Source organism: Prunus dulcis, chromosome 6, assembly GCF_902201215.1.
Source record: "Prunus dulcis chromosome 6, ALMONDv2, whole genome shotgun sequence".
In the NCBI taxonomy this organism is placed as follows: Eukaryota; Viridiplantae; Streptophyta; class Magnoliopsida; order Rosales; family Rosaceae; genus Prunus; species Prunus dulcis.
Genome location: NC_047655.1, coordinates 22,331,651 through 22,347,634, shown reverse-complemented (window position 1 = coordinate 22,347,634; position 15,984 = coordinate 22,331,651). Strand labels below are relative to the sequence as shown.

Genomic DNA, 15,984 nt, shown 5'->3' with positions numbered 1-15,984 from the left:
TATTTGGAAGAAATTTTTTTTTTGAATTATGCATATTTGGTTTAATACATCAACTCAATGTAATTTACAATATTTTCCAAAGAAGCTTGAAGAAAAGTCGTTTGGCAAACTGACTTTCAAAATTCTGAATCTGAATATGTGAAGAAGCTTAAAAGCCAAAAAGAGATTTTACTTGGTTGGTTGGTTGGCAACAAAAGTTTTCATAGACATCTATAAGTTATAAAAGTTGTTATTGATTCTTCTTTTTGGCGTAAAAAGTTCAACCGAAAGTTAAGAAAAAGCGCAAAGGCAGAATTGCCGACCAATACCATAGTACCAACCAAGCACTTTTCAACTTTGAAGTAGGGTTAAAAAGCTAATCAGTGTAGTTCTTTTTAGATTAATCAGCTTGAGCTTCTTCCTCTGGTTTATGACCCTTTAGTCAATTGGTGAAGCAAAAACAAAACGCAAAAATGTTCTATATTGTATATGGGGATAATTATTATTAAGTGTCGTGAGAGCATGTGCTACATGAGTAATTGAAACGTGAATATTTAATCCGAGGCCAATTAGTTATGAGTGAAGAGATTCGTTCTTAAGCTAAACTTTCCTCAATCAAATGTGAGATACTCTCATCATTGTTCTCAACAATACATCTTTAATAACATCAACTAGTGCGCCAATGATCAGTCTATGATAGCCTCTCTCAAAATATGACGAAACCGGGAATGTTAAAATTGAGGGGAAAAAACATCCGAGTTTTGTCTAGTACCATTTTCAACCAAGAGAGTGTTTACATGTAGTTAAGCCTAAACATTTTAAAAGACATCAACATAGTATGACATCATACTTCGATTTAATCGGATCAAACTATTACTATTATTATTATAAGGGCAACTTACAACTTGCACACTGTTTGCACATGCATGTGCAAAAAAAATTTATTTATTTATAGAATATTTTGTATTGAGAGAGGTGATAGTATATAAATTCACACACACTATACGAATACTAAAACTCAAATTCATGACATTCTATGAAAAAGTGATTATTCCAAATCACTACATTAATGAATACTTTGCATGTGAAACAGTTCATTAGCTTGACAATTTTATTCAACAATTTAATGAGAGAATCCTTGGTGCTTGCTAGTGCCATGGACGTGTCATTGTTACCCTTTTACTAGTACTACTAATAATATTTGATGAATTTCGATAACATTAACGTTTGTATCACTCCGAAATTTTAATATTAAAAATAAATTATTAATTATAACCACTACGACTGTGACACGTCGCCATCGGCCCCCATGTGTGGACCTTTTCTCCTCTCTTTTTTCATATAAGCAGAGCAACCCCATATGGAATCATGGACCTTCTGGCTTGAGAAGACAGCAGCCAAATTTGTACCAAAGCCCTTCAATCACATCCGTTCGATCTACCAAACATTCAATTCAGTCCAATCTCAACCGTCCATTTTCCATCTCCTCATAGAAGGGCGATCAACGTCATGCCAACCTATCACCTATCACATAAGAACATTAATATCCTGCCGAATTATGAATTTTTTTGTTTTGAATGGTGGACATTGGGGGATACAAAAATCGAACACATGACATGACATGACTTTGGATACAAGAACAATTACTTTAAATTTTGAGTTACAATTTACAATTTTGTCGCCAATTAAATTACGATTTTTGTCACTATAATGTAAGCGGAAATTCTGCTTGATTATATGTAGTTTCAACTTTCTCAATTTTCACTTGTAGTTCATTACTTATCATAATTCTAAGATAATTTTATAATTCCGTCAATATTTTTAAGAAACTAGCATGTAAAAAGTAAGAGTTGTGTAAAACTTTTACTCCACCTATGTTGAGAGGGAATCGAACTTGATGCAAGAGGACGAACTCTCTGACCAAACTAACAAATATTATCGAATTGGAAGAAAGGTAAAATTGTTAAAACCAAAAATTTAAAAAAAACTTCGCTCAAATATAACGACTAAAATCATAATTTAGTCAATTTTTTGGACGGAGGCAATCAGAAACCGTTCAAGAAATTGTCGCTTAAATCACAACCGTCCAACGTCTACTTAAGAAAATGTAGTATCCGTAGCATCCGTACGATGAAAAAGTTGCTCGACCTTTAACAGCCTGGCAAACTGTATATAATGGGGTGCACTTTCACCCCATTTCCATTTTCTGCTCAATTTTTCAATGCTTCATCGTCAGCCAATGCATTCGTACCGTCCTATTAATAAGAAGGGCCTTGTTTCCAACTCAACTCTCTCTACCTTTCACCCTAAGTTTTCCTTTTGCAAACGACAGCTTTCAAAGCTCTTTTATTGGCTCTAAGTCGAAAGCTGATTGGGTGAGTTCTTAATCTAATGATTTTGCTGTTTTAAACTCTGTTATCTTGTTGGATTGTTATATTGATTGGTGAAGAAATTGTTTAGTGTTCCTTTATTTATTTATTTATAATTGGGGTTTTTCTTTTTGTGGATTATTATGTGGGATTTTATTGCTGATTGAGATTGAGATTTTTGTTGTCGTTTTAGTTGGGACTATTTGTTTTCTGGGTAGTTTTGGTGTTCTGTTTTGGTGCTTGTTTGATTTGTGTTGTGTTGAGAGAGACAGAGAGAGAGTATGTTGATGATGAATAGCATGGAGAGTGGTGTAGTTCAAGGCGGTGTGGTTTTTAATATTATGATTTTGATAAAGGATATGCATGTAGCAGTTGTGTTGTTCAGATGGTTTGTTGTGTTCTTGTGGGGTGAACCGATTTCGTTTAGATTGGAGAAAGAAAATAAAAGATATAGATCTAGTTTCTTATAAATAAAAATAGATATAGGTCTAGTCTTGAACTCATCAAGCAAAATCTGATGTTGGGTTGAATATATAGTAATATGAATGTTATGGAGAGTAATTGTAGTTTGTTTTGGATATTATTTAAATAAATTTCTTTGTTTGCAAAGTCGATCTTTTAGTTTTCGTATGTATATCAAGGATCCTATGAAATTTTATTTGAAGTAAAGATTAAATGTTGTGCTAGTTAAAGTTTACTTCATTTTTTGGATTTTTTCCCCTAAACATGTGAGGTAAAAGGTTAAGCACTAGGTGTTTTTAGCTCTCCGAGTTAACGTTGATCCTTATTTCTTTGCCGGGAGTTATGTGTTTGTTGTCATGCAGCTAGTTTAATATTGGGAAAGTAGGCTGCTTTAGGTCGTTATCTCTCTGTGCGATATTTTATTCAGAAATACTGAGTATGTGTGAGCACGCGTTGTTAGGTTAACAGGTTTGTCTGTCACTTTATGATGTTTTGAGGATAATCAAAGTCTCCAGCCGGTCATTCTAGACCAGCAATTATCTGTTTTTTTCCCTGTTTTTTGACGGTGGGTTGAAGTCTTTTGCTGATCTCAGCACAATTTTAGTATACATGGGACTGTTTATTAAAGTTAATAATAAACATACTTGGAACTTAGCAAAGTTTGTAATTATGATCACACAGCAGGCATCATTTTCACAAATATGTTTATTATATCCTCTGTTAGATGTCCAATCAATTGCAGCTAAATCTTCTATTGTATACTTGTCCAGTATTATTTGAAAAAGTCAACTGCTTTATTATAATAAGGATTTATGTTAAAATTGGTAGCACTAAACTTAATTTAATAAAATTATTTCTTGCTGTGATTTAATTTAGATTTGCGCTGATGGATATTGTAATTTAAATTAAAGTTGTGGTTAAAGAACCTCAAAGCATTGGAGGTTTTTTAATTTTTTTAAAACATACTTGGTAGCTTTTGGGCAGAGATTACTCTATTACTTGCACTTCTTGGGGATTCCGTCATTGCTCTTAGAAGAAGATTAAGCTTTCTTATTCGACATATGCATTTTTAAGGAGATGGCTTCCCATGAGCATGATTCAGATATTATTCAGTGGGGTCTTCGTCTACTTGATGGTGATCCAGTTTATAATTCTTCATACTACTACGGTGACATGATACAACACAATGCTAATGATATCTACCATGAAGAGTATTTCAGAAGTCATTATGATACAGAATCAAACCATGTGGAGAATGATGAGATCATTGCACGAACTCTTCAAGAGGAATTTTCAGGACTATCTGTAACAGAAGCCTCTGAATACCCACATGCAGGAGAAGCGCAAGCACAAGCATCCGTTCTTGCAGATGAGTGGCATGGTGTATCTACAAGGAATTATTGTTCAGGTATCTGGAAACCTGCTGCCTGTGCCTTCTTTTCATACATATTAAGGTAACCTATGTCATGTAGTTATCTTCATAGGCCTTTTTTTTTTGGCACCATGCAGACCATGATTATGGCCAGGAAGAAGCTTCTAGTTTATGTTCTAGCCCTGGTAATCATTTGGAGCTAACTGATGAATGTGCACTTGATGGTGAAGTAGACTGGAGCTTGAATCCCGTTCCTGTAAGTTTATGCTGTCCAGATTTTTCACCATGTTGTAATCTCAAATGCTTCATCATGTTTTTGTTATTAAACAGTTTTAAAGAGTCATCATTGGCCTTTTAGGAAATGTTAGCCATTCTATATCAATTTATAAAGTTTAGCTGACAATCTGATGTTGAGAAGGGAATGTACATGGGAATTTACGTAGATATTTCAATAGCATTTTGGTTGATCATGTGAATTTCCTCCCACCTGCCCACTCCCCCGCCACCCCTACCCAAAAGAAACTTATACATTTTGCAAATTCATGAGTACTAATTGTATATTTGGATTGCTACTTTTCTGCCAACATATGGCGTGATTTGCAAATGTCGACACCAGTATTAACTTTGTCCTTCATATGGTTTAGCATATTCCTAGAATTAATGGAGAAATTCCTTCATTTGATGAAGCGACTTCAGATCATCAAAGGCTACTTGACAGGTAATACCTGCCCTTTTCCTTTCTATAAATATAGTAGTATGTATTTCAATAATGCCTAGTTAGTAGAATCCATTTTATTTGTTTTGTCCTTTTTTTTGTTGTTGTAATATTTTCTTGCGTTTTTAATGTAGACTGCAGATATTTGGCTTCCTTGAATGCAAGGTTGAAGGAGATGGAAACTGCCAGGTTAGTCATGCTGTACCTTTGTCTGTTTCTGTTGTTTATTTCCTTAAAGCACGTTTGTAGCTCTCATTTGGACCTATCAGTTTTATTTTTATTCCTGTATATTGATCTTAGCATCTTTCAGGGTTACACATGTTTATCTCATGTTTTGCTTTAATTTTCCAGTTCCATGCTTTATCAGACCAATTGTATCACACACCTGACCACCACAAGTATGTGAGAAGCCAAGTCGTAAATCAGGTTTGCTCTCTTGGAAATATTCTACTAATTCGTTCAACTGAACTTTAGGACCATGAAATTTTGTATCTTCCATGGATTCTGTTTTATCCTTTGATGGTTTACTGTTACCAGCTGAAGTCTCATCCGGAGATTTACGAGGGATATGTTCCCATGGCATATGATGACTATTTGGAGAAGATGTCCACGTATTAATCGAACTCATAGTGTTTCCTTGTTTTCCTGTCATTAATCTTTTGGGCTAAATTAATAACCATCAATCTGAATGAAACCAGGAATGGTGAGTGGGGTGACCATGTTTCATTGCAGGCAGCTGCTGATTCGGTATGAAAGATCTTTTACAATGACTGATACTTGTGAGTAATTAATATAATGACTGATTCTTGTGAGTAATTTTTTGCAGTACGGGGTGAAAATTTTTGTCTTGACTTCTTTTAAGGATAACTGTTGCATAGAGATTCTTCCTAATATCCAAACTTCAAAACAAGGTAAGCTCGTTGCGATCTTAGTTTTTGTTGTGGGCATAGACAGTTGGATTTATGAAGTAATCAGTTATCTGTATGTTAAAATGTGATATAGTTTCTAGATCTGTTATTGATTCAGATTTCCATATTCCACATGTTATTGTCTTGTTTCTAAATCCATTTCTCTTACAACGAGCAAATTTATTACTGTCTCATTGAATCCACGCGTTAGCCTAATCATATACTTCTGACGAACAGATCCCATGGAATTTTTGCTAAACAATTAAAAATTATTGTGATATCCTTAAATATTAGTTATCTGTCGTCCATTAAGCTTTACAGAAAGCTCTTATGTCTTGTGCAGTTATTTATTTGAGTTTCTGGGCAGAGGTGCATTACAACTCAATTTATCCTCAAGGAGGTAATTGTTTTTATCTTCTTCATGTACATCTGTAAAATGCAAAGGGATAAGGAGTAAAATGAAACTTGGATTTTGGATAACTTGTTCAGCTGAACTCAACCAGTTGGAGCAATAACACTGTATCATTAGCCAACAGTCTTTGACTGAACATTAACTGACAGTCTCCTTTCCTTTGGGGTGTGTATGTGTAATACCAACTATAAGATGGGGAGGGGGAAGTCGCAACACCATAATAGGCTCTTTATCCTATCTGAGAACTTTCAAGTGTGATTTTCTGTAAAGAATCTTTTGTGGGCAATCAGATGCAACTAGCTTCCACTAGCCCTTTCTATATTGACTTGTTATATATCTAAGTCTGGATAGGTTTAGTTGTCTGACGCTAATGCCATCATGCATGCTTTAGGATTTTACATTATCCCTCTAAATGTAACGCATGACTTATGGTTTTGGTTTTATTTCAGGGTCGCCCTCAAGTGAGTACAAAAAGAAGAAAAAGTGGCGGATATTTGGGAATAAACATTAGGAATGTTTGGATGGCATTAGGCACATTTCTCCTCCTGTTGTTGCTGATGTTGCTTAAACCATGTAGATTCGTGGTTCAGGACCTGCTCAGATCTCATATTTTTGCACTTCCAATGTTCGTCCAGGCTGGATTATCTCATTGTAAGAGTAAGTTAGTTTCTTTTTCCATTTTTTCATTTCTAAATTTCTATTATTTTGGTTGCTTGCATGTGTGAATTTTGTAGTCGCATGCTAGTACCATCTGATATTTTTGGAACAAACCAGTTACAATATGATTATGAATTTATACATTTTCAGAAAACAGAGTTGAAAGGGTTTCATTGAATCTTCCTCGGCCTTCAGCTTATTGTTTTCTTCACGTGTAGCTTGGTCGGTTCAATAGATTTGGAATGTACAAAGATATTTCAAATAATTGAAATGAATTCTTTCCCAAAAAAAAAAAAAGATACTCGAAATGAATGCATTAGTATCATGGAAAGCATTCCATAGTACACGTATGCTTTTATAGGAACACAAAAGTGAAATATATGCTTCATGGTCTATGCAAAAATTGTGTATAATTGGCAGGTGTCATAAACGGAAAGCACGATAATTTTGCGGAAATATTGTAGCGCTGTATATTGAGATATAGTATATGGTTAAATTCAGGATTTTTGTTGGAGATATAGAGATGGGAACTAAGGTTTTGATAACCTTTCAGTCATTTATCTCGTACAGTTGATTCGTTTGTTTGGTCAATAGTGAAATATATGCACTTGCTTGAGTACGCATACAGAGATTCGAAGGATACAAATTGTTTTAGGCTATCCTTGAAACTGGTTGATGAATAACTTTTCTTTGTATGGATTGTTTTCTGAATGTTTTGCTTACCATAGCAGAAGTGGGATTTGATTGGACCAAAGTAATTCCTGTTGAATCAATCTATTGCTAAAGCCACATATACGGTTCTTTGTATCCAATGATACTCTGCTTTTATTAATAATCGTACCCTCATTTGTACAATTTCATGCTCTTAGTTTCCCTGTTTAAACGTGTGATTGTAGAATAAAATTCTACAAATCTTAAATGAATTGCCGCTGGTGACTTCCAACTAAATCGGAAAGCTCTGCCATTGATTATGTCATTTTTGTGCTTCATAATAAATCATGCACTTGCTTCTTGGCCATTGGTGAAGTATACGTTTCAGTGCAGAGTGGTGGTATACTTGCTTGGCCGTTGAAGTGCACATTTGAATACAGGGCAATGCAGAGTATTAGGAACAGCTCAAAAGATTTATCAACCATTTGCTTCTGGTTTCAATGGCAACCAAGCCAACAGTTCAGGTTTCATTGTAGCTTAGAATAAAAGCGCTTCACTGCTTTCTTGGCAACAGCACAAGAACATAGATTTTCTGCTTTTTGGTTTCTTATCATCCCTGAGGTTGGTTTACAGGATTAGACTGAGACATACAGCTCTCAGCTTGCTTCAATGAATTTTATAAATTACAACAATGGTGGGTCCAAATCTAACCATGGTCCACCTCTCCTTCCTCTTCCATGAGTGAGAAGTCAAAAGTACACAAATTCATCCAAATTTTTAAGCCAAAACAGACTCTCATTTTATTAAATTTGATTTGATGACGCCTTGAAGAAGAACATTTACAGATTAAAGAGCCAAACTCTAAAGCCCCAATCTTTCCTCCCCCATTCTAGACCAAGACTGCTTGCTACTTACTACACAGAAGAAACCATTGATGAACAACAGCATAAAAGAAAGGCAAGGGCCTTTGTCTAAACTACCCAAAAACCCAAAACCTATTCTCTCCTCTTCTTCTTAACGTAAAACCCCAAAACACACACAACACTCACATACCTTACACCTTTTGTACCCAACCAACCCCACCCTCTATTGCTTGCTTCCTATTTGCTTTATCTACTTTGATATACACACACACCCACGCATTTTCTTTATCTATCCATCCCCAAGACACAAAGCCTCCTCCTGCTGCCCATCCTCCTCCTCCTCATTCTCCGCCGGATGCAGCAGCAACGACGTGAACGGCATGTGCTGCCGGTACTCGGTGTAGTCCAACCCCGCCGGCTGGCACAAGTCCAGCCGAATGCTTGGCTGCTGATGCGGCTGATTCGGTTGAGCCTGATGAGCCGACGACACCAGCGGGTACATGAACTGCCCGCCGCCGTTGGGGGAACTGAGCGGGTGGGCCCGGCAAGCGAGGGAGGGCACTTGGGAGGAGACGGCGGGGGCCGAGGTCGAAATCGGCTCGGCCGGGAGAGTGCCGGTACCGGTGGCGGCGACGATGGAGGACTCGGCGTGGCGGAGGAGCCACTCGATGGTCTCCCCGTCGGAGCGGTGGCCGAGCTCCCGGGTCAGCTGGAAGATCCGGGCGGCGCACATGGCCGGCATCCGGACTCGCCGTCCCCGGCCGTTGACTTTGGTGTGGCGGTCCCTGGAAGACGCGGACTTTCGGGTCTGAGAGAGCTGGTTATGTGTCTTGGGCTGTAGAGATTGTGTGGATTGCTGGGAGTGCTGACGGGACGACGCCGTTTCTAGGGCGGAGGAGGACAAAACGGCAGTGGGGATGAGGGTCGGGTCTTCGTGGTTGCGTAGAGGGGCAAGGGCCATCTCTGAGCCCATGGGTGGTGGTTGTGGTGGTGGTTTTAGGGTTTGGGCGCTCGGAGAGGGGGGAAATTAGGGCTTTGAGAGGGTGGGGGAATTCGATTGACCCCACACAGAGAGGGGGGCCCTTTTTATTTCTCGTGTGAGTGAGAAATGTGGGGAAAAGGCAGCGAGAGCGGGTTGATGGTGGGCCCCCGTCGGGGTTTGGTGGGTCCTAGTGAAGAGAGAGAGTGTGTTTTGGTTTGTTTTGCATGGTTTTTGAACTTGTTTTGGGAAAAGGGGTACACGCGCTGGTTTGAAGAGAGCTGCAGGTACCTGATGAGAGAGAGAGAGAGAGAGCTTACATTGAATAAAGACATGAATTAGTTTTGCTTCGGTGGTCTTTTCTTGGACTCTTTCCTTTTCCACTCCCCACTTCATTTCTCTCTCACTATTTTCCTTCTTTATTTATTTATTTATCATTAGGCTTGTACGAAAATAATAATTTAAATATGGAAAATGATAATAATACTTTAGTAAATTTAAGTTTTAACCATAAAAAAAATTTTATTTTTGAAAAAAGTCAAAATTTTTTCAAAAAAGACAGAAAAACCTCTTAACTTTCAAATCAAAGACATGCAAATGTAAAGGATGCCTTAGGAAATTCAAAAATAAATAAGGGCAATTTTGTCCATTTTGACTTTTTTTTAAAAATTTATCTCTCCTTTGAATTTTTTCAAAGTCTCCCAAATACTTTTTCAAGTACATGAAATTTACGACTGTCCTTCGTGACAACTCTACATCTTCGGAACTTAAAATGCCCTCATGCTATGCATATGTGAGGTGTCGTCTTAATCTTTCCTTTATTATCGTGACGTTTGTAATCAGCCTACTCAATTGTAACTTGTATCAATATAAATACACTTTTTAAAAAATTAGTGGTCAGTCTTTTTGAAAAATACTCAATATGTTTCATCTCTTTTTAATTGTTTAAAGTTAACAAAAAAAAAGTATTAAAGAGAAAAAGAGTATATAAATATATTTTCTTAATTTGATAAAATTTGTTATGTTAAATTATGAATAGATAATAATTTATACAAAAATAAAAGCAAAACGAAAATACTGTGTGATATTTTTTTATCAGCAGAAAAAGCGCCTGATGCAGGCCCCTCTTTCTCTATCGTGTCACGCGCTTGTAACCAGTGTTTCAGGTTTTTGTTTGGTGGTTTAGTTTCTGACAGTTTGACCAATGTCGGACACTGAGACTGAAATGTCACAAAGGCCCCTCTTATCCAATTCCAAATCCACTCGCTCGTGGGTTACAGCACAACATTGTGTTGGCAACTTGGCATGACTTCTCTCTCAGTAATTTTCCAACGTACCGTCATAAGAGAATTTATAGTTTTGTTACCTAATTCTCTTGCGATCGTTGTTAGTGCATTTATATTTTTGTTTGTTAAGAACATTTTATGACTTGTTTGTTTGTTAGTTTTAAATTTCAACCCTTGTTTCGGATATGGGTTTTGGGGTGTGGGCTCGGACTCAATATCTTGTTCTGGATCTTAATTTTGGGTCCATTCTATAAGGATTCCATTCCTTTTCCTTCTATTAAACCAAACATCGCCACTAATATTACAAAAGAAAAAGGTCATATGCTTGCGAAAGTCATTCACATGTGGTTAGTTGTATACCGGATGTTGATGCAATTGAATCTCACACAGCATCAACGACTAACAACAATTCACACGTGTAGAAATGACACAGAGAAAAAGAGATGGACAATCAACTACGGGTTGGGTTACAAGAAAAGCCTTGAGCTGATAAGTCTTTTCATGGGCCAGGTTTAGACTAAAGGTCCGTCAGCCATTCTGGCTCAAGCCCCTTATGCTCAAACTTGGGCAGGAACTTCCCAAAGAATAGGCCTACATTAACAAGGCCTGTGTTATTCGGTCAAGCCCAAGATATTGATTTCTTTTCATTCAAAACTGAAGAACAAAAAAAAAAGAAAAAAAAAAGAAAAAGAGTGAACAAGCCCAACCTGATCCATTTGAAAGAAAACAAAGTAAATGATTTTGAGGTGTGAAATAGTCTCTGAAAGCAGGAGCAGAACCTCCCCTGCTGCATTATCTGCAAAACACAGGAAGCCAATGCAAGGTACACACAGCAGCAGGGCAGAATATACACCGCTTTACTTGAATATACGGCTAGCTTAGCTACACTGATAAATAACTATTTTGTCCTTCCAATGGAGGCTGGAAGACACTTTCTTTCTTCATCTTCAGCCTTTCCTTCAACAACCCACCTCAGGCATCCTCTTCCTTCTTCTTCTCCCTCTACTTCAGGTAAAAAAAGTTCACTACTTTAATATTTCCATTTTCTCATTTATTCTGTTTGCTTGCTGAGAATTTACTGGGAAAGTTTATAGTTTGTGGAATTCAGCCATAGGTGCTTAAACATAAGTTGGGAATGATTGGTCTTTGTGTTTAATCCCAATACAGCAACTGTGTATGTTGAGCTTTTGTGTTTCTGAGATGGGTTTTACATATTTAATTGTTGTGTTTGATTTTTATTCCTTAAACTTGAATTGATGCGCTAAATTGTTGAACAAAGACTATTAGCATAAATCTTTTCAACGTAAAATACTAATGCAAGAGCTACATTTGGAAGTAGCGGATATTTTTTATATTCTATTTCCTGTTGAAACAGTTCTCAAAAAAGATTATTTTTCTGCGCTTACTTGCATAGGAGTGTGAATAATTGTGTGTTTATCCCTCTAGGATAAAAGGTTCTAGAATGAGATGCTGAGTTACTTAAGTTAATTCTTTAGAGTGATACTATTGGAGTTCATGAAGAGATGCAGATTATTATGCTGATAGTAATTGTCTACAAAAATGTTTGAGTAAGGGATGGTTTAACCCCCCTATTGTCGATTGTTGGTTAACGTCAGGCTTGTTGGTTCTCCTAATTTTTCAGTGTTGATGCTTCATGAGCAAGCAGTTCCTGCAGTTACTTCTGTGCCGATTACATCTGTAGCTCGCCATTTTCCTACCTCGGTTCTTTTACAAGAGCAGCGTGATGAGTTCAAGCCTCTATTGCATGTACTGAAAGAAGATAAAACATCTGAGGTTAGACTTCTGTTGTAGAAATGCTCTGCATATAAGTTAGATCAGATGTGCGCTTTAGACGTGTACTGCATATAAATTGAATAATCCTCAATGGCGTAAAACTCCTTACTCAAACTTCTGTTTTCCCTCATTTGAAATTATGCCTGTTGATGATACTAATTTTCATTTTTAAAATGCCACCATTGATTTGTATAATTCAAGATTTTGTGAGGCTTCTTCTTTCTTACACATTTACCATTTCACACACCTACTTGGTATTCCTTACTTCTTAGAAATTGACTCATACGCTATCTCTATTTCTCTCCTGGGAAACTCCTAATTAATTACCATTTTCTGTTTTTTAATTAGGCTGCGTTAGATAGGATGCAGATAGAGACTGGGGCCTCTGTCCATGAAGATTTAGACATTGATGACTTTTACCCGTTGGTGAACAGCTCTAAGCCCCAATTGCTTAACCATGATATTTTAGATGTGTAAGATGAATAAAACTCCTCTTTTTTTTTCTTTTTTTTTTTCAGGTGATTGCAATTTTATTACCAAATTGCATCCTTATGTGATGCTCATGTTGTATCTCTGCCTTGCAGATTTTCATCCTTACAAACAGGAGCAAAGCCATCCACACCTTTGACTCTGGAGTCTTTGACCACTGCTTCCAATAAGCATATGGATGTTGAACCATGTAATGTAGTTGCCCTGGCTAAGAAAGCTTTGTCAGCCTCCAGAGAAGCAGCCTCATTAGCTGAAGACTCCCAATCAATGGGAGCTGATTTTGACGAGTCTCTTTCTCTGGGGTCAGTTTTGTGTTACTTCCTTGTTTCATTATGATTTCCCTATCAAATTCCTTTGGAACTGAAGTCAAGAATTTTTGTCTAGTTTGGGGTATACAAGTTTGGCCAACTGGATAGTTGAGGAGGAGAAAACTGTAAGGTCAACCCGGATTCTAGAGAGGCGGCGCAAGCGAATTAAGACAAGGAAGGTGCCTAAGTCAAAAGTTATAGGTCACGAGTCAAACAGTTTTACAGGTTCAGATGTGCGGAAAAAGATAAGTGAAGGATTTAATCCAAATGATCCCCTGCGGTTGTTCTTGTGGGGTCCTGAAACAAGACAACTTTTGACTGCTAAAGAGGAGGCAGAATTGATTGCCCGAGTTCAGGTGTATATCTAAGTAATGTTTGTCTGCTGATTTTTGGATTACTTGTTTATGTAGGGTCTGATACTGCATTCATGTGTCGAATTATGTAACAGGATTTATTTAAGTTAGAAGAAGTGAAGAGTAGACTTCAAACACAGTTTGGCCGTGAACCAACTTTGATTGAATGGGCTGAAGCTGTTGGAATTAGTTGTCAGATCTTGAAATCACAGCTTCGCTCTGGTACCAGCAGCCGTGAAAAGCTGATTTATGCTAACTTACGTATGGTGGTTCACATTGCTAAACAATATCAAGGGAGAGGTCTTGGCCTCCAGGACTTAATGCAGGTAATTTCATTGGGACATGCTTTCTTATATGTAGTCCTTAGGGCTAAGACTTGACGGTTTTTGTTACACAGACCACATCTTACCGACAAAATTTTGACTTCTACGCCAAAGTTTTTTCTTTTTTGCTTACTTGAATACAGTAAAGCATTGTATTAGATCATGAAATTGCATTCGGAACTCCTACATGCCAGATTGAAATTTTAAATTTGTGCCATCTGTTCGGATCAACTATTGTTCGTCTGTATCCTTCATGATCAGATAATGGATATTATTGCATTCATCTCGGCAATGTCAGCAATTCCTAGGATGGCATATATTATACACATGCTCTATCTGATTGTTTGGTTAGGTTGTATTGGAGGTTAAACAAGAATTCTTTTCAGAAAACTTCATTGCAACCAAAGAGCAGTATTTTGATTTTATAATAAGGCCTGGACTTGAGAATTAAATTGCTTTTCTATGTTTATCTGATACTTTTGTAGGAGGGAAGTATGGGTCTTATGAAGAGTGTTGAGAAGTTCAAGCCCCAAGCTGGTTGCCGATTTGCTACTTATGCATACTGGTGGATAAGGCAAACAGTTAGGAAGGCAATATTTCAACATTCCAGGACCATCCGCTTGCCGGTAATGAAAAAATTACCATGTCTCCAGTCTCTACTTTGCAATGAGATTCTTCTTTAAGTATCTATCTTTTGTGTCAACTGATTGTATCCTGTTCTGAAAAATTTCTGTTGTCTCCATAGGATTTTGCAACAGAATGAAAATTGTTGAATTGGTTAATGCAGATGATGAGGGAAAGTACTGTTGCCATTGAAATCTGTACCTTGAATTCTTAGTTTCGTCACCACTTTTCGCTATAGTGGAAAATCTACAGTGTTACCTTCCTAATATACTAAATCCGCGCCCATGTCTGAATACTCAAAAAGTTAACTATTTCGTAGCGTGTGCAAAGCAAAAAGAACTTTACTGAATATGACAGTTATTCACAGGAGAATGTGTACAGCCTCCTTGGCAAAGTATTGGAGGCAAAGAAATCATGCATTCAGGAAGGAAATCACAACCCAAACAAAGAAGAACTAGCGAGACGGGTTGGTATTACAGTTGAAAAGTTGGAAAAGTTGCTATATGCTACAAGAATGCCACTTTCAATGCAACAACCAGTCTGGGCTGACCAAGATACTACCTTTCAGGTAAAGATTCTTCTTGTCTCGATTTTCTTATATACCTCTCTCTCTCTCTCTCTCTCTCTCTCTCTCATACTTTTCTGGTATATGATTTGGCTGTATACAACCTCAATTTTGAACGTGATGTAATTTGTTGGACTATATTGAGCATGGTTTCTCCAATGGTTTAAGAAGCAAACATTTTTTTCTTTCACAATTGCAGGAGGTAACTGCTGACACTGGGGTTGAGATCCCAGATGTGAGTGTAGCAAAGCAGCTGATGAGGCAACATGTGCGCCACCTCCTAAGCATCCTCAATTTAAGAGAGAGAGAGATAATCAGGCTGAGGTATGGCATTGAAGATGGCAAGCAGAGATCACTATCAGAGATTGGTGGCATGTTTGGATTGTCCAAGGAGCGGGTGCGTCAGCTGGAGAGCCGAGCATTCTTGAAGCTCAGGCAGTCCCTTGGAAGCCAAGGGCTTGGGGCTTATGGTCCTTTACTTGTTTAAAAATGCAGCACAAGGCTATGGTATCTACTCCGTCGGTTCGATTTCTGGTATCTTTTAAGGAAATCTGGAGTTCAGCTGTTGAGCTCCCAGTTTTTGGAGCTGATTGTACAGCAAGCTGAGGCTTGGAATATAGAGAACGTCCAAAATGAACAACTTAGGCTTAAGGGTCAAAAACATTGGAGCTTAGCGGAGGCTAGGTTTCAATGCTCCAAAGTTGTAATATTGGCTTTCTTTGCTCTACTGTAGAAGAGTTGAAACTCTGTACTGTAAGTTATTGTATATTTCTCACATTTTTATTCAAAGCTAGCACTCCTAATTGAGGGGTGGGCGCTTCTTGTGTCATTCAGCAGAAGCCAACTGATCAAATTTTGCTCAAGGACTTCCTTGA

General features: G+C 37.5%; 3 protein-coding genes across 7 annotated transcripts; 2 read left to right on the top strand and 1 right to left on the bottom strand.

Moving 5' to 3' along the window:
• The first annotated feature begins 2,190 nt into the window (after positions 1-2,190).
• On the top strand, positions 2,191-8,195 carry LOC117629930 (OVARIAN TUMOR DOMAIN-containing deubiquitinating enzyme 12). Of its 5 annotated transcripts, none has more exons than XM_034362604.1 (12): positions 2,191-2,354; positions 3,885-4,218; positions 4,320-4,438; positions 4,827-4,900; positions 5,032-5,086; positions 5,249-5,323; positions 5,435-5,508; positions 5,596-5,644; positions 5,724-5,808; positions 6,149-6,205; positions 6,667-6,874; positions 7,025-8,195. In XM_034362604.1, the coding sequence occupies exons 2-11, from the start codon at positions 3,888-3,890 to the stop codon at positions 6,726-6,728; spliced, it is 981 nt and encodes a 326-aa protein (XP_034218495.1). In that variant the 5' UTR covers positions 2,191-2,354; positions 3,885-3,887; the 3' UTR covers positions 6,729-6,874; positions 7,025-8,195. The 5 variants fall into 5 exon arrangements, with proteins under 5 accessions (XP_034218495.1, XP_034218493.1, XP_034218492.1 ...); XM_034362602.1 differs by having other exon boundaries at positions 3,795-4,218; XM_034362601.1 differs by having other exon boundaries at positions 3,784-4,218.
• Positions 8,196-8,289: 94 nt separating this feature from the next.
• LOC117629931 (transcription factor TCP11) lies at positions 8,290-9,690 on the bottom strand. The gene has a single exon (XM_034362606.1). It carries the CDS (start codon positions 9,359-9,361, stop codon positions 8,678-8,680), a length of 684 nt encoding a protein of 227 aa, XP_034218497.1. The 5' UTR covers positions 9,362-9,690; the 3' UTR covers positions 8,290-8,677.
• Positions 9,691-11,400: 1,710 nt separating this feature from the next.
• Positions 11,401-15,948, top strand: LOC117631728 (RNA polymerase sigma factor sigF, chloroplastic). The gene is made up of 9 exons (XM_034365016.1): positions 11,401-11,664; positions 12,296-12,447; positions 12,796-12,920; positions 13,032-13,238; positions 13,321-13,600; positions 13,693-13,923; positions 14,406-14,546; positions 14,912-15,112; positions 15,309-15,948. The coding sequence occupies exons 1-9, from the start codon at positions 11,568-11,570 to the stop codon at positions 15,594-15,596; spliced, it is 1,722 nt and encodes a 573-aa protein (XP_034220907.1). The 5' UTR covers positions 11,401-11,567; the 3' UTR covers positions 15,597-15,948.
• The last annotated feature ends 36 nt before the right edge of the window (positions 15,949-15,984 follow it).

What these genes read in the sequence shown, in the direction of transcription:
- LOC117629931 (XM_034362606.1), bottom strand. Translation starts at nt 9,361, where the DNA reads ATGGGCTCAGAGATGGCCCTTGCCCCTCTACGCAACCACGAAGACCCG.
- LOC117629930 (XM_034362604.1), top strand. Translation starts at nt 3,888, where the DNA reads ATGGCTTCCCATGAGCATGATTCAGATATTATTCAGTGGGGTCTTCGT. An exon ending in TACAAGGAATTATTGTTCAG is followed by an intron (nt 4,219 to 4,319) that starts GTATCTGGAAAC and finishes GGCACCATGCAG; the next exon opens with ACCATGATTATGGCCAGGAA. An exon ending in TATCCAAACTTCAAAACAAG is followed by an intron (nt 5,809 to 6,148) that starts GTAAGCTCGTTG and finishes TGTCTTGTGCAG; the next exon opens with TTATTTATTTGAGTTTCTGG.
- LOC117631728 (XM_034365016.1), top strand. Translation starts at nt 11,568, where the DNA reads ATGGAGGCTGGAAGACACTTTCTTTCTTCATCTTCAGCCTTTCCTTCA. An exon ending in AACCATGATATTTTAGATGT is followed by an intron (nt 12,921 to 13,031) that starts GTAAGATGAATA and finishes TCTGCCTTGCAG; the next exon opens with ATTTTCATCCTTACAAACAG. An exon ending in GACGAGTCTCTTTCTCTGGG is followed by an intron (nt 13,239 to 13,320) that starts GTCAGTTTTGTG and finishes ATTTTTGTCTAG; the next exon opens with TTTGGGGTATACAAGTTTGG.